General features: G+C 42.7%; 1 protein-coding gene across 1 annotated transcript in view; it reads right to left on the minus strand.

Moving 5' to 3' along the window:
• veph1 (ventricular zone expressed PH domain-containing 1) overlaps positions 1-18,392 on the minus strand; it is a 68,381-nt gene that overhangs the window by 12,429 nt on the left and 37,560 nt on the right. Inside the window, exons 7-12 of the mRNA XM_068584710.1 lie at positions 16,109-16,329; positions 14,504-14,722; positions 13,730-14,073; positions 10,075-10,214; positions 9,604-9,738; positions 2,317-2,434 (exon numbers count right to left, since the gene is read on the minus strand). Of these exons, the coding sequence (XP_068440811.1) occupies positions 2,317-2,434; positions 9,604-9,738; positions 10,075-10,214; positions 13,730-14,073; positions 14,504-14,722; positions 16,109-16,329 (1,177 nt within the window). The remainder of the gene's footprint in view (positions 1-2,316; positions 2,435-9,603; positions 9,739-10,074; positions 10,215-13,729; positions 14,074-14,503; positions 14,723-16,108; positions 16,330-18,392) is intronic.

Genomic DNA, 18,392 nt, shown 5'->3' on the forward strand with positions numbered 1-18,392 from the left:
TGTGTGTTTACTTAGGTGTGTGTTTGTGTATTTAAAGAAATGGTTTACTACAAGAGAATGGAAATGAAAAGCTGTCAACACAACTTTATGACAGCTGCAATAATATAAATGAAGCAAATGAACATTCATCATTCACTAAATCATGTTATAACTTCAACACTGACGACTACAGAACCATTTCCAAGTGAATTAGTGTTATTCCAAGTGCTTAATGTGCTTTCAGATGACTTTTATTTTCTAACTGTTCTCTAAGCTGTAAGATAGCGTCATACTGTTGTTTTCTCTGCACACCATCACTGTGGGGGAAGGGCTGTTGGTTGTTTTTTGGACTATTATTCATTAGCATTGAATTGGCGGCGTAAAAGAACCCTGAAGTGAGACACAAAACTTTAAACAAGAATGATATAAGTGAAAAATAAGTCTTATTGAAAGGAGCTTTAATCATACTTAAACTTATTTCTGCCTATATATTCACACTTTCTGTTTATTTCACTGATCAATAGTTGCTGGCGGAAGCCGGCAAGGAAATATAGCGATGCACAAAAGAAGTATGGATGTAAACAATGCTGGATTTAATATATTTAAACACACACACACACACACACACACTAAACTTGTACCTGTTTCCTTTCACTGAAACAACTTCACGCCTCTGTCTTAATATTTCTGGCTGTCTTTCTATCGGCTGCCATCAAACAGCAGAGCCTGAACGCACCATGAAGCACATGGATACACAGGATTTCAAGTTAGATTTCTCTCTCTCCCTCTTATTCTTACATCATGTCTTCAGCACACAAACTGCACTCTTCCATCTCCTCTTAACTTAATATCTGCTTCTATGAAAGACTGAGAGAGACACACACACACACAGATTTAACACACATTTCCTTTGAAGGGTTAACTGTCATTCATCAATTTATAGACTGTAAATTCACTGTCTCGTCCCTCAACTACACACACTTTATTTGTGCTTTCTTTGTTTCTCACAGGGTAAATAAGACACGATGATCTATCATTAGTCCCGCAGCAGAGACATATGCAGTCTAACAGTAGCAAAGACAGATAGATGATATGATAGATAAGTAAGCAAATAGTAAAGATATAAATAGTAAACAGTAGGTAAAGATATATAATATACGAGGGGCTGAATTCACATCATTGCACGAATGAAAATCTAAGAAAGAACGTCTGAATAGTGAGTAGCCGCTGTTGTGCCAGACAGGTGTATATAGTATAGTAATAGTTTGTTTATTTTTAGTTTTGACTTTTAAATGTGCTCAATACACATTTTAAATATCGTGGTCACATGTTATCCAGCTTCACGTCTCCAACGTGTAGAGTTGAAGAGCAGACAGACAGAGCACACAAACACTACACTGACTTCATCAGGACAAAGTGCTTGTCGAAGGGGGTCGCCGGTCCAAAGTAAACTACTCAGCAGTGAGTCACGATGGCACTGACTGACTGATTACAGCGCTGCTTCAAATCAGACTGGCAGCTATGAAATGAAAGACATTTCTCCGAACTGTTCAGGGAAAAGATCATTCCCCTTGATGGCATTTAGAGTGAAAACATCCCGTTGAGCTCAGCTCTGCGGTGGTTTTACCATCAGACCCGAGCTGGGTGCCCAGGAAAGCTTGTGAAGTGGTTGAAGGAAGAAGAAAAACTTAAAACCCCACTTTGGTTGTTCATTGCTCTGTTTAGAGATGACAGCGAGGGGCAGAAGCACTTTAGGGGAAGCCTCGGGGGGATTTAGTCTGTCAAAGTGAGAAATTTGATGGTAATGTATGAGAGAATATCCGAGGCGCAGAGGGACAGTTTTTCCACATTAGTTTTTCTTTGTTTTGCCTCTCGGCCTCCAACTCCTTATACTTTTTTTTTTCCCGACTGTGAATTCATTGATTTTATTTGCTTCTTTCGTTCATCAACGTTTTCATCATCATTAATTCACGACATATTCATTGCCCCGTTGAATGCAACGTTTACGGAACAAAAAGTAATGTCCCAATATCGGCGAACTGATTCTCACAGAGCACTTATTCGTCTCTAGGGGTCGTCAACCTTTGTGTGGTCGCCTATGAAAATCGCCTATTTTCCTAATCCCTGACTGTGATCTGAATAAAAATTCAGATAGAAATATGAAAACCGAGAATTTGATTTTTTTTGGTTCAACCAGTAGTTTAATTTTTGTTACATCAAGAATGTACTTTTCCCCAAACGTCTCTGTTTGTATGAAACCAACTTGGTTATGCCCGTACAGTAAACTATGTGTACTCTGATCATGGTGCATGTGTGTGTGTGTGTGTGTTTGTGTACCTGTGGCCTTCTCAGGATTGTTACACATGAAGCAGAGCCAGCCCTCCTCTTCCTCACTGTAGCCAAACAGGTCAAAGAAACGCACCTCCTCCAGCTGAATCTGGAGACTGTCCAGGTCCTGAAGACAGACGGAAAGAAAACAGAGTATCTATTAAATACCCTGTCACTATATTCAAACTTCTTATTTGGCATCTATTTAATAACATAGATAATTGTCACAGTAGGAAAAGCACACATGTGCATGCTGGCTCACTATGACAGCTCACTGGGAAAATACACTGGGAATACTGCATCTGATCCATCCAAGCACATCTTTATTTAATCTGTCCCGCATCTCACATCTGCACCGTGCCCACATAGCCTACCGTATAACAGCATTATCAGGACATGAATAGCTGTGTATTATTAAATTAAAGACTGCGTCATCAATTTTCTTTCATGGCTTCTTATAATATTTGGTCCAGTGTCCTCTGGTGTATTCTTCCTATTCCTCTCGAACAAAAAAATGTACGTTCAAAGGTAGTTTGTAACCTACATCCCCACTACAAGTGTGATGGATAGATGCTTTTTGACATTGAACGCATAGTTTGTATGAGCTAATACTGATGCATCGTTCCCTCACCTCCCCCCTCCTCCTCCACACCTTCTTCCTAGTTTCTACAACACAAAATAGCATACGGACCGCGAAGAAATAAGAAAACTAAATGAGACTTTATAGGAGAGGTTTAACCAGCCCACAGCAATCTGCTGAAGCTTGTTAAAGCTGCTGAACATGAAGACACACACACATATCTACGAAATCACAAGCATAATGCACGCAGATGATAAGTGGCCCTCAACTCATAGAGGTAATTAAAACCTTGACTCTCCAGTCATGGACTATGCAACTGTGCATCAGTGTGTGTGTGTGTGTGTGTGTGTGTGTGTGTTTCAGAACACAAAGTAATGGAATCCAATACAAATCCCTGAAGATCCCCTGCACATGGTAAGAGTTATACTTCACCTTGAATACACACAAACACACTTCAATGGCAGCTAAACCCATGAGATGATACATATTTATCTTCGGCCGGTTTGGCAAAAAAACAGGAACATTCACGGAGATGATAGATTACTGTTATCAGTCTTCATGACAAAGGGGTCATTCTCCCGTGTGTGTGTGTGCTCATTCTGTACTTGCGTATATTTACTTTCTTTTCTTTTTGGCGCTCTCCATATTGTAATTGCTGTTGAAGATAAGCTCTTTGTAATGAACTCACAGTTTGAATAACGTGACCACTCACGCGGCAGAATACTTCATCATGTCTCTGAACTGTCAAGTGCTTTCACATTTTCGGACGGTCCATTTAAGAACGAGTGTAGGATTTCTCACCACGGACGAGGTACTCGCCCAGAGGGAACTGGATTTTAAGGAGGATAAGAAAAACAGGCAGCTGTAATGACCGAGCTACTAGTGTGCTTGACCTTTCCAACCGAGCCTCTTTCACTCAGTCCTTGATGTTAACGAGCCAGGATGTAAACGTGAAAGCTGTTTTTGAGGTGTGCATTCCCATTTGGACCACTGGAAACCCAGGTTACACACCACACACACACATGTCTGTACATCCGTACATCAGAGCCGTACTTTGTGTTGTAATTGAGGTGAAAGGGCTTTGCCTGCGGAGACATGCAGACCAGGACCATGTGTGGCAGAGAGAGATCTGTGAGTTTACGCACATCACTGTTATTCTGGTCTGATTTAGCAGCGTGGTGGTTCGGTGACGCATGTATGCAAATGTCAGAAATCTTGATGTGGGATTACTGAAGAGCCTGGGACAGTGTGAGAGGCTGAACGGTGGATGAGGAGGGGAAAGAAAGGACGAGGAGGAGAGAGACCGGATGAAGAAAACATCCACATGCTACGCTGTACCTCTACTACGTGTTAGTTAGTTACATAAAGTGCAGTTCACTCCTCATAAGGAGTAATTCTCAGTCATTGGAAACTGTTTTGGAAGGGGGCGGACACTGTCTCAGGTGATTGCATGAAACATCTGATAAACGTGTCACATGATCTTGTGATATGGAGAGAATCCAGCTGGTGCACAACGTAATCTGGTGAGGAAAGCAACTCCAATGAAGCCATCAAGGTTATCTCTGTTTCCTCTCAAGACTAAATTACAAAACATATTTATCTATTATTATTAATTTGGAGTTTTGTTCCTGACCACCTGATGAATTCCAGTCCAACATTCCCCTCTCTTAGCTTAGGTTTTGGTTTCTACTCACTACCAAGATAAATATCTGACTCCTTAGAGCTAAATGCTCCACTTTGTTCACCAGTTAGCGCTAACCGTGTCTCTGAGGCTGGCAGGAGGTGCGTAGTGGGTTTTCGGAGCCTTTTCACAGAAAACATCGGGGGGGAAACACAAAGCTCGAAAGCCGAGAGCAGCTGCAGAATCCAGGTGATACTTATGATGTCGCTTCATCACTTAGAACAACATCCCTGTCGCTTTGTTTTCACATGTGATTGCTATTTGTTGAACATTTATTGAAGCTATTTTAAGTACAGGATCTGGATAGTTCCTCCAATCCAAAATGCTCATTCAAGGAAATAATCCCACACACATGAAAGCTGAAAGAACTTCCACTTGTGGCTGATCAGCAGGAATTTCTCATTGCAATTACTTTGAATGAATTGAATAATTTAAGCCTACAGTCACCTTCATTCCAATGAGCGTTGACTCACAGAAGAGACAATAAAAATAGTCTATTCTCGACTATACTATCCAATTTGTGGCTACACAAATGAAGATCATTAAAATAGCTCTGACATTGTGCACTGATGACAAAGCAAAGCTGATCTGAATCATCCATCCTTTAAAGTTTAGAAAGCATGAAAGCAAAGACAGGAGAGGAAATGAGAGACAAGCCTGTGAGTCACAATGAGTAACAATGCATGAGAAACACTAAATCAAGACACTCATGGCCCAAATCTGCTGCATAACAGAAACAGAAGTGAATCATTAACTTAAACGAGTAAAAGTATTTCCTTCCGGAGTCCATAATACTCCGTAATACACAGAGTAACTGATTTGCATGAGGTCTGAATGAGCCTTTGGGAGGAAGTCGTTGTGTTTCGAGCGACACATGTGCAGCTGGACAACAGACGCGGGAGGACAAACACAATCACAATTTGAATCCATCAAGGCCAGCGAGGTGGCTCCAGTAAAGAGATGAAGAAACACTGAGTCTGAATCTAATCTGTCCTCATGTCACCCCCCTCTCTCCCTTCAGTACGCCCTCTCGTTCTCCTTCTGCACATCACCCCACGCTCTCCATCGCTGTTTTCAGATCAATATCATTTCACCCCGATGCACATGACTGACTACAGCTGCAGGCAGACAGCGACAGCGACGATGGAGAGCTCTACTGAATCTGACCAATTCTCTCACCGCTTTCCTTGTAGTCTCATCTACTGTTGTATTTCTGTAAGTATTTAAATCGGGACTGCATCGATTTTACACATCAAAGTCTGTGTACGGGTACGGGGGAGTTTGATACAGCTGTATGAAGCCTTTTGTGGCCCCAGAGAGGGACCTTAAGTCTGATTATGAAGAGGGGATCAAATGAGAGGAGACGGGGTTGCTTTTATAATTTTCTCCTCTTTTTGTGTAGCAATTTGCCTCGTTGTATATTTGTTTTGGGAAGAGGAGGCGAGGGGAGAGGGCTGTACTGTGTATCCTCACCATTTGGCTGTCTGATGTTATCCTTTCACTCCTTATTTCTGAGGTCTATTGTACATTAAGTCTTGTTTTGTAACTTCTACGAATAAATCATATATATATATATATATATATAAAAATGAGAAGAGACGGGACAGGTTTAGATAAAAGCAGAGGCCAGTGGAGAAGACATGACAGAGGTGCTTTTTTGGAGGTTTCCTGAATAAAGTTAACCAGATAGAGAGAGAGGACAATAGGAGGTGGAGGCAGGAAGAGGAGTCGAGAGGGGAGTGTGAGCCAGGAGAGAGGCGAGTGGATGAGAAGTGGGAGCGTCGAAAAGGGGAGTGGACAAAGCCCAAAAACATTGAAAATGCTTTATTTACGTCTCTCTTGAACATTTCTAACGACGCCTGGTCCTAAACGCACGATGTCCTGATATCACAGGCCAGTTCAAGCGGGCACAGACACACAACTCTCACATGTAAACCACATCCTGTGAGTCTCTGATCCGTCGCCACATCCTGTCTGTTGCTTTTTTTTTTTGTCTGTCCTTCTCCAAATACCTTGATCTAATCTCAGGCTTTAGCTTTACTCTATCTCTTGGTATCCAGCCTTTCTCCTTCATCCTCATCCTCCACCAAACTATATCTCCACTCAAAGTTGAATCAACAGACGCTCTCACTCCGGGCTAGAGGTCAAAGGTGAAATAATATTTGTCAAGTATCTCCACGTTGCTGCCGTCATATCTTATGCCTTCCCTCTTTTCCTCGTGCCACATCCTCTCCTCTATTCTTTTATTGTGTTCTCCTTCCTCACAACCTTTCTCTCTCAGTCTTTTCCAGTCTGTATGTTCACATCTTCCTCCTTCATCAGTGTTTAATCACTCCACATTTCTCATTTTTTGTTCTTTTGTGATAATACTTCTTGTCCTTTCATCTCCTTTTGTTGTACTCGTAGCTCTCTTTCACCTCCAGTCACCTCTTTTATTCATCTACCCTCTGTAAGGTTCGACACTTCTCTCTCCCTCCTTCCTTCGTGCTTTATCTTAATCACTCGGTGTCTGGATGTTTTTTGCCCATCACGTCCTTTTCTTTCATCCTTCAATCTCCACTTTGCTCTCCCGTACTGATCTACGTCTTGTGTGATGAACGCAATGACGGCGCCGCGCCCTAATTTAGTGGGTCATTTAAGTTTAATCTTCGAATAATCTTTATCTCTCCACCCGCGACCGACTCTTCAAGTCTTTTTTTTATACTGATTCCATTCTTTCAACCCATTATCTTTTTTACTGTTATTGCATCTTTCTCAACCTCTCCTCGCCAGTGTCTCACATCCATCCTTTCCTGGTTATCCTTGAAGCTCTTTCTCTCCATCCCTCTCATCTCAGCTTGCTTTTTGTCATCTCCGTCATAAAACTACGAACATAAGCGGCCAGAGGCTGCACATGACTTACTGTTATATCTTTGGAGCTTTGTGAAGCCCTATACTATCCTTTTAAACCTCCTCGTCAGATCAGACACAATCGATAACCTTCTCTGTCTCATATATGTAACAGCTTTCCTTCCACCAACGTCTCCTCTCTCCTCGTCTTCCACTACATGTGTTTCTTATTGGCTGACAGTGAGCGAGGCTGTAGGACTAATAGAGTGGTAAAGAAAGCAAAGAGGAAATGCAAAGCATATGGATGGAGAGGAGGGTCGTGGCCTTCTTCTTCCCTCTCTGCTGTTAATTCACATCTTCTCTTTTTGGGGATTTTTCTTGGTGCTACCTGACAAATGGAAAACCCATTTTGAAGCAAAAAGGGATGTTAAAAGTGTATCATCCTGTCAGAGTACACCGTGTACTTGGCAGGTTTGTTGGGTTGCTACTGGTTGGTCATGTTTTTAATGGCAGCTCTATTCATCACATCCCAGCAGCTCCTCGCTGCTTCTCAGGTCTGTGTCACACCTGGAGCGCACGTCGACCACCTGTAATTACAGCTTAAACAAGCAAAAATAAAACAGGTGAGGTTTTTGAAGCTCAGATACTTTTTTTTTTTGTCACCTTGGTACAAAGCCAAGCAAGCTGTTTCCCCCTGTGTCCCGTCCTATGCTAAGCTACGCTGACTGACTTTTCCCATATAGGTAAACGTGGTATTGATCTTCTCATTTAACTCAGAAGAAAGCAAATGAGCTGATTTAAAAATGTCAAACTATTCCTTTCAGGTACGAGCGGTCCAATTTGGGCCAGTTAAGAACTGCACAAAGCATATTTTACTGGTGGCTCAGCACGTAAATCAGATGTTTTACTGGAGACTGATAAAGGAGAAACCGTAAAAACAGAAGTTTACAACCACGTTTGAACCGTTGAGCGTCTCACAGCGTGAGTCGTCCTGCCCTGCAGTGATAGAAGTGCATTTAAGTAAAATATTTGAGGTACTTACACTCAACATGGGTCTTTTCTTTTTCACTTCCACTTACTATGCATAGTTCAAAGGGACATGTTTTACTCTTCGATAACTTTTGACAGCTTTAGTCACTTAGATATCTTTCACGGAAAAAAAGATTCATGGTTCCAGCTTTCAAATGTGAGGATTTGTTGCTAATTATCATTATTATATGTTAATTATGTTTGATAATCAGAATGTACGCTTAATTATGATGAGTTCTGGACTGTTGGTTGGACAAAGCAAGCATTATGATGATGTCACTTTGGGCTCTGGGACAGCATTTCTCACAATTCAATGATTGATTTTTTTTAGCCACCAATTCACCCAATCAATCATTTGATCCATTCGTTGCAGTTCTATGCAAACTGCTCCAACAATAACATCATTACATTATGCACGAGTAACAATAATCTGATAATATCATATAGAACCGTATGACAGTCACAGGGATGATTTATTTTCTTCTTTTCATTGTAATACTTTACTACGTTTACCTGATTATACTTGAACATTTTTACTTTGGTAAAATGTTTCAGACTTTTACTTGTAACTGAGTATTTTTAGTTTGGAATTTGTACTTTTACTTAAGTAACGTATCTAAATAGTAACTCCTCCACTGTTGCCCTGTGCATATAGTGTGTGTGTGTGTGTGTGTGTGTGTGTGTGTGTGTGTGTGTGTGTGTGCATGAATAACTGGTATGTTCATGCTTCATGTGGTAACCATAGCTGGTCCATCAGATAGAAGCTACAACACAAGTGCAGAGAAAGACAAACCACAGCTGTATTTTCTTTGTAAGTCTAATTATTTCCTAGCAACCACTTAGCTTGTCACATTATGACGGGGCAGAATGAGGAACACCACCCGCACCCACACACTTACAAAAACACACATTGAAATGAGCACACTATTCACAGACCCCCTCCACCCTCCTCCTCCACCCACACACACACACACACAGACACACACAGACATGATGAAGATGGGCCGTGGGGGTGAGTAGAGTTCTTGTATACAGAACTGTTCATTTAGTGCATTCCATATTTAAACAAAGTGGATGTTGAACTTTGCCACTTTCCTGTGTTGGAGTTTAGTCTTTTTTGTTTCACTACCGATGACTTCATTCTCACACACACACACACACACGCACACATACACACCTTCCTGTGGGGAGTGGTGTTCTGTGTCATAGCCATGGGAAAGCTGTGAGCTCCTTTTAGCTGCGTCTTCTCCCAAAGCGTGGCGAGCCTCTGGACACACTCATCCTTAGAGCACAGGGCGCCACTGGACTTACTCTGGTCGAAAAGAGAGAAAAGAAAACAGCAGGGAAACAAAGTAAAACCAGAGATATGGTTGGGATTGAGATGGGGAAAGAATATTGGCAAAAAGTCGGGTGAACAAAGCTACTCTTGTTTGCTGTTTTAGAGCCGAACAGATGCTACCACATCTTGCCTTCCAGGACGATCCTCAATATACAGCTCTTCATATGTTCCCAAAATGACGAGGAGACTTTCAGAATCAGTTGTTCATTAAACGCTTGTAACAATGAGTTATTGCTTCCTGAACGGTTTCCAAACGGGCACACGTTCCCCGACTCTGCAAGGAAAACCAGAAGCACATCGTCTGAGCACCTGTAGATGCAGCAGCATGATGTGAATCCAAAGGTGAGGCTGTCGGCTGCTCAGGTTGAAGCAGGACTTGGCGTACAGACAGTAGTGGCCCTTCAGAGGACAGGAGAACGACAGCTTGGCCACACATCCTCGGTTTGAATCTGACACACAAACAAAGACAAACAAATGTAAACGATGCAAAATGTATATTTAGCAGACGCTCAAGTTAAACCAGGCTGAACTGGCGTCAGTTAGCTCTGTTTTTTTTTTGGTGTGCTCCTCTCTGGCTCTTCGACATATGGATTTATGTAACTTTGGGGACATATTTACTGTGCAGGGACATCATCTTCCCACCCCGACCTCCCACGACTCCTCTCTCTCTCTGCCAGCAGCAAGAAGCAAGCGACGCTTTCACGTCTCTGAGCTTGATGTGGAAATCATCCAGATCAGAATGTTGATCAAAATATGTACAGGTTTTTTTTTGCATTTTTGAGTGCTTCATTTAAGTATTTGATTTTTATTTTATTTCATGCAATGAAGACCCAAATAATAAGAATAACATTTCGTTGAACGAGTTAAAAGGGTCAGGATTTCTTCCGTTCAGAGCAATAATTACACAACAATATGTGAAGAAGTTAAGTAACTTCTTCACATATTGTTGTGCAATTTTGTGGTGGAAAAGATTGTGAAAGTTAAGAAGAGAGGTTTGATACCACTCACAGCAATGAATGGGGATAGTTTGCACACACAACCCAGTTAAGTAGCCCGACACAAAAGTCAGCAAACAAAAGAAAAGCAGAGGTTGACCGCAGGGTGATATTTACATGCTCCCAAAATTTGAATTGATGCCACGTTTTCATCTACAAGGGCTTTATAGGCGATTCAAATGAACAAAGAGCAGGTTATACAAACAGACAAGATCTCCCGTACAGCGGCATACAGTTGTTTTTTGTACGGATTAAAGCAAATCTATTTTTAAGTGCCGGTAGGCAGTTACCTATAGTCAGAGCCAGGCAAGTTATTTCCCCCTGTTTGCTTTCTTTTGGCTAGGCTAAGCCAACTGGCTGCTGGCTGGAGACTTACAGCATATCAGAGAGAAAAGATGAGAGTGCCATCAATCTTCTCATCTATCTCTCAAACAAAACAAATAAGAGCCTTTTACAAAACTGGTTAAAGGAATCAAACGTCTTCTGGTTTTCGTCATAAAATTGTCAAAACTCAAAAGCTATGCTGGATAACTCATATACAGGTTTCAATAACGATGTAACCATCCGTGCTTCAGGTGACTGAAGGGGTTCAAAGTGATATATAGCTTAATGTTTTATTCAGCATTCAGATGCATAAGAAATGCACAAAACAAAAATCATAGGAGACACTATGATAGAGACTTTGAAACTACATATGTATGTTCATCCTGCCTCAATCTTTGGCCCAGGTGTGTTTCTAATAGTCTAAGAGAGGCTGTTTGTGTCTGACGCTGTATTTGTGTGTGTGTGTGTGTGTGTATACGTGGATCGAAGATACATGTGCGTTCTTCTGTATAATCCTCAACCCCTGAGATAGAGGGGTCATGCAGCTCATGAGTCAGCCAGCAGCATGATGACATCATCCAGCTGAGACCACCTGTGACATCAACTCCTAAATGCTAAGGGCTCGATTCTCATAAAGAGACTCAATACTAAGGGAACAAATGCAAAGCGCCCATTATGAATGTCTCTCTGTGTGTATGCGTTTCACGTTTGTATATTGAAATCTGTTTTTTCAGATTTAATCAATTAACCAGAGGCCAAAGGAGGATTTTGTTATCTTTGAGTCCCCTTTTCCTGTTTTACACGTGTGCACACATGTGTGTTTGTGTGTGTGTGTCGATGAGTGTGTGTTCGAGTCCATGTGGGTGTGTGTGTGACTCCTGGCTGCCTCTGAGTTAAAATGACATTGAGGCCAAAGGCGGCGCAATAACATCCCCTCCTGTCAATCAAAATATCACCACCTCTCATGTCGTGTTTGAGTCTGGTGCTGTGTGTGTGTGTGTGTGTGTGAGAGCGCTGTCTGTTCTTAATATGTTCAAAAGACTGAAGCTGTGTCCCTATAGGTGGGGCTCACGGCTGCAGATGACTCAGACTGGGGACGAGAGAAAGGACCTGACTGTCCTATTGCACACTTATGTAAGTATTTCTGCGTCTAATGTATATTGTTAAATTTGTGCGCACACACACGCACACACTCTAAGAAGGGCGTAAGGAACCAGAGGTCTGGTTGGCCAGCTTGATGTTTTTCATGTCTAAATGTGTTGATCTTGTAAAACATGTTTTATCTCTGGTATCAAATGCTGGCGTCCCGTATAGCGAGGACGTGTCATTGCAGGAGGGGCTGTGCAGTACAAGATGACAAGGACGTCTGAATCCAAGTGAAGCAAATCGAATTGAAAAATGGAAAATAAGCAGAAATCATAAGGCTTGAATGAAAATATATCAAATATCAAATTGCTGAATATGAGAAGAATCAGAGGGGAAAAGTGAAAATGGATTACAACGTTTAAGTAAGTAGATTAGATTACTCTGGAGATGGAAGAAGTTTTTCATTTCATTGTTTTTTCACATGAACCGCTTGACCCCTGTTTCTCTGTTTCTCATCAGTATGCACTGCTAAGGTAGAAAAGCAGGCGTGCCCACACACACACACACACACACACACACGCACACATACACACTACACTTATACATATACATGTACTTCATGCATCCTACCCGTATGCATAACACTCATCTGTTTCTACTTAGACCTGACTTTGTTGTATAGACGTAACATAATCTGATAACCATGCCCATTTCAAAATAATTCTCTGCATCTATACCTTGATTAATTTTTCCATTAACAAATTAGCTTCGTGACATTTACCCTACAGAGTTTGGTTCATCGGTTTTATACAAGAGGACATTCTTTCCCTCCAGATTATCAACAAGTATGAGTTGACTGGAGTCTGCAGCTGAATACAAGGTCCGGCAACAATCCCTCTGGAAACAGCAAAACCAACAAGAAATGTATCACACTGACCCCTTTAAGATACCATTTTAAATGGTGCAAAGGTTATTATCAACCAAAATGTTCTCCCACATTATTTTGTTGGATGCTGGTTTGCATATAATGTAAAACTGTCCACTGCCAAATTGTTGGAGTTCATAGCAGATGTATATGCTACAGGATCATCTTAATGCTGCACACAAAAAGAGACAATACAAGGTGTCTGACAGGGCAGGAATCACAGAAGGACTGTAACTAATTCTGGGGCAGAAGGAAAAAAATAAATCCCACTCATATGCCCCCTGGACTGGAGTAAAATCGCTGATGAGCACATGCAATATTAAAGCAGAGCTATTCCCATCCAGAAATAAATCCCTGTCCGATTGGGGCTCAATGTGTGTGTGTGTATGAGATATTAAGAATGATTGAGGACAAGGCGAGGAGGAGAGAAGGGGAGGTGTATCATTAATCATTCCCAGCCACCTCCTTTGAATCTAATCTCGTTCAGGTTCAGGAAGTTACACAAAGCCTCCCTCTGCCTCTCTCTTTACAGGACTTTTCATCTCCACCTACTAAATAAACCAATAACACTGTCATCAGATTATCTGCAGCACTTAACTCAAAGGAAGCGTGCCGTTCGTCATGTTCACATTACCTTCTATTGCGCACTGCTCTGGGATGGGGATCTGCTGCACCGTGTCCCGACAGAACTCTCTGATTATCTCCATATTGTCTCTCAAATGGACGAAGAGTCTGTCCGCGTCCTCGTGCTCCTCCCTCCCTCTGCTTTGACCTCCCTCGGCGTCTTGGACCGCGGCGACGGGCGTCGCGTCGTCGCCCCTCAGTTTCCTCTCGACAGGCGCCGCTTCCTGGTTCGGCGTGATGGCCAATGCGTTGGAGAAGGTGTTGTCCGGGCTCGGCTCCGAGCCCTCGCCGTCCTCCCCGGTGTCCGAGTTGATGGAGCGCGAGCGCGCGGCGTGGAGGGCCAGGCTCTTTGACCTACGGGAGGGGGGGGGGGGGGGGACCAGAGAATAGAAACAGTCAAAGTGGTGCAAAACCATGAGTCGGTAAGTAATTCTGTTCTTTCTGCTTCATGCTGGGGGGAAAAGAGCAAACGGTCCAAATCAAAGCTGAATGTCATCATTTCTTTTTTCTCGTTATCTCAAGCCTCCTAGTTTTGTACTCTCAGCACTCAGCTTTTTATTACTTCCATAAACAGTACGCCTGTACCTTTGGATCGTCTGTCTTCCTTCAATAAACAGAAATAGAGTCTCCTTGGCACAAGGAATCTCTTGTCAATACGACTGGAGATCATAAAGATGCACCGGGCTGCACCGTGACAACAGTCCATTGTTCATAAAACTGTTACTATCCGGTCCGATCTGAGCAGACACGCCGCGGAGCCGTTTCATGTTGCGCGCTAACAGACCTGTTGAATCGCATTTCTCGTCTCTCCTCCCTGACGGCTTGGCTCAGGCTGTGGCGTCGGTGGGGGGCAGGAGAGTCCTCCTCCACCTCCCCCTCCCCCTCCCTCATCTCACCCATCTTCTCCTCAAAGGCCTGGATCTTCACCTGCAGCCGCTGCTCTGACCCCCGACCTCCGCCCGGAAGAGCTGCACGAGGAGACGGCGGGCACGCCTCATCCGCCCTGTGAAAACACACGCGAACAGGCCAAAGGGTTGGGTTGCACGCGGAGGGCACGTGAGATGAAGCTGGACAGACACATTTTGGCCTCCCTCCATTCCCCCTCCCTCCCTCCCTCCATCCCTCCCTCCGTCCTCCCTCCTGGCTAGCCTTTCTGTAATTCTTCCTTTCTCACGATGACTGGCTCTATTTCTGAGTCTCTCCCTCCATGTGTCCCCCTCTCTCTCTCTTTGGCTTTGGTTTTATTTGTCCCTTACCATGGTTCCTTTCTCCATCTCTTTTGCTCTTTAACCAAACTAATTATTCCCTTCCTCCATCTCTCTCTATCTCTTTCTTTCTGTCCCTATTGTTGCCCCACAAGTGGCCATTATAACGTCATTAAACAGTCCACTTGTTTGCTGAAAGAGGACATCCAACTGCCCCGTTGTTGTTTTTCCTCTGTCTTCCCTCCCCGGCTCTTTCACTAATAAACCGCCCTGCCGCTCTCAATCCCTCGTCTTTCGTCCAGAAGACCCCAAACAAAGTCTTTGGGAAGCTCCCAATCCTGCACATGATGTTCTCGTTTCGGAGAGAGCTGTGCGTGTCACTCCCACACTGCAGCCAGATGCAACCAGGTCAATTTATGCACATTAACAGGAAAAAACGCAAACACACACACCCACACACACTGTCCTCACATGTTGTGGATTCATACTGCATAATGAAGCAATTTCCCCATCATGTAAATATAGCAATTATATGGAAGAAGTCATAGGAGGACAAGCTTTGACATAACGAATCACAAATAATATTATTAGAATATTATATGTTATTACAATACCAGATTTATTTTTTAGTAACAGAAATGTACAAAGTATGTGTATCCTCCAGGTTTCTGATTACTTCTGTGAGGACTAATACCCTGTGGTTCAATCAGGTATTTAAAATGAAATTATTAACACTGCTTTCCTTATCAAATTTGCTGATGTACGTTATACTTTGTCACTTATCAACACCTTTCAAAGGCCCTAAAAATGTAATGAGTCAATTGGCAACAATCAAAGTTGAGTTTTTCTAAATGTTTCTTCAGAACTGTGTGCGAAAAACTATTTCAAGATCGCATTCAAGTATTGGCCCATGCCGACTAGTGAAGGGAAGTACATGACATCACATTTTCCCCAAATTTAAACCAGTGAGTGACGAGACCACAAATCCCCCGACCCCCCAAAAAGAAAACATCAGTCTGAGGAAGATGACGAAGCAAATGGGTTGTCGGTTCCTTTCCATGATGGGTTCACTTTCGTCACACCAGTTGGATGAGAAGATGAACAGGTTACATATATATATATATATATATATACATATATATATATATATTTCCATAGGTAAACATATATGCCGCTGTCCTAACCTGCAGAGCGAGGCCGTGCCTTCCTCCAGCCGCCTCCCCAGCAGTCGGGCAATAGCAGTGAAGGAGTTGCTCATCCTGTAGATGTCTTTGCCGCAGCCTCCCAGTAAAGACGGGTAGCGGTCGGTGAGCGCTCTGATCTCCAGCAGCAGTGTGTGGTGAAAGCTGTGCTCCATGCTGCCCAGGCAGGACACCAGGTAGACCAACATGCTGCGAGCATGAGTCTGGAGAAAGGAGGCGACACAGGGAGAAGGATGTGGAAATTGTAACATCTGTTGTTGTGATCCACACTGGTCCCAGCATAAAACCACACAAAGAAATAAGAAAGGAAAGAAAGATGGAATAAGATTGAGGATAAGTGGTTTTATTGTACAAAAAAACATCCAGTTTAATGGTTATTTCTGAAGTTGTGGTTGTTCCTGAGTACAATGAAAATGACTGAGAATGGCTCCAGTGTTGCGTTCTGGGACGGCTTGAAAGTATTGCTTCACTACGTGTGTGTTGGGGGGGAAAAAAAGAGTGTAGTTCCTCTAATACGACACACATTGGTTCTACACTTCCAAGAAGTTCGTAGGGGGGGGGGGTTTGGTACAACTTCTTTTGTTTCTAAATCACAACAAACAATACTAAATACAAACACATGCTCTCTGCAAACTCTGCATTACTTTCCACTCGTAGTAACACACTTTTTGTCTCGGTGGACTCTTCTGTTTCCAGAGCATATATACAACCGGATCACCTCTGACACACCATAACGAGGTTTAACCTTGTGTTATGCATATTTGATTCCCAAAATTAACCGTCCGTACTTATCTTTGTACTACATCCTATGATATGCAATATCATAATCAGCACAGCCCTGTGAATGCGACTTCAGCTGTCAGTTCATCACTTTTCTAACTGCCCTTTTTGGATCCTGACTTGTTATGAAGAAAAAAAACAGATAACTATGAAAGCGCGCCTTGTAACGAGGAGAGAAGAATGCCGATACTGCAGGGTTTGAGCATGTTTCACAAGCACTCTCTGCAGCATGCTATATTCATACAGGGATGTCAAATCTACCAGAAAAGGTAGAACTTGACTTTATACCGTAACAGCACGCCACGTTAGGTATTTAGAAGTATTTCGAAGTTCATGAGCCTGGAGTGCAGGCTGCCGGTACAGAGATTTTAATAGGATGTGAGCTACTTCTTCACACACGTCAAGCTTTTACTTGACTCACTATACTACTTCCAAACATTACAGCATGAGCAGAACTTGCATCATTTCAGACGTAGAAGCGTTGTGCTATTAAAAGCCTGCCAGGTCAAATGAAGCGCTCCTTCATCATCAAACGACACAGATCGTGTTTAATTGTCTGGAAAAAGCACTTGGCCTTAATTTGATGTCTTAAACACCTCACTGGTTTAACTCATGACTACATTCTTCTGGGAATTCCTGCAATGAGCACAATAACAGGAAGAAATACAACCTGTTACATTTAATCAGAACTTTTAACGTTCGCACAAAAACGGATAGGAATCTGGAGAAATACATCGTCTCTTTCTGCATCGTGCGAGCTCGACTGCCCAAACAGAAAGACACGACTCGGCTGCATCGTCTTCATCGCCTCGTTATCGTAGTTCCAACAACACTAGAAGTCCTTCTCCTCCGGCGGTAGAACACGCGTTTGTGTGCAGGAGATATCGGTTTCAAAACTTCATTTAACTATTGAATGACTCAGAGTTTACAACAAAAAAAAAACAGAAAGGAAAACAATGCATCTGTCCAGCCAGAAGGCAAATCCGAGCTCTGTTCACTAACTGCTTGTTTTTTTCTTCCTCCCCCTCCCTGTGTTTTCTCGGTCGCTTAGTTTCTCCTGATTGTCCATCAGCGCACTGATCTCTCTGCTCCCTTTGGAGCCGCGGTCTGGCACACTAACAAGCCCCATGGAGATACTCCTGTGTGCATGACTGTGCCCTTTGTTTCCCACAGCACATTAATAATCACTTGCGACAATGACTGTGTATACATCAACAGAGGGATGATTTAACCTTTGAAATCTGAAAAATGTCTATCTGAACAGAGTAACGGTGGAGAATTTCAGGAAAGTGCAAAAGCATTAAACTTAAGTTTCATTTAATAAATTGCACTTCCCTTTTGTTTTCGCACTACATGTTTTTCCATGAGTCAGGATTGTGCTCGACACCGATTGCGTTAAGCTTCTTAAATGCCTCATATGCGTCTTGCGAGTAGTTCCCAACCTCTATTTTTAGGAGTTGGTTTTTACCTTCGCAAATTGTTAATA

Source organism: Clinocottus analis, unplaced genomic scaffold, assembly GCF_023055335.1.
Source record: "Clinocottus analis isolate CAN_PGR_092001 unplaced genomic scaffold, fCliAna1.0.p SCAF_2, whole genome shotgun sequence".
Taxonomy (NCBI): domain Eukaryota; kingdom Metazoa; phylum Chordata; class Actinopteri; order Perciformes; family Cottidae; genus Clinocottus; species Clinocottus analis.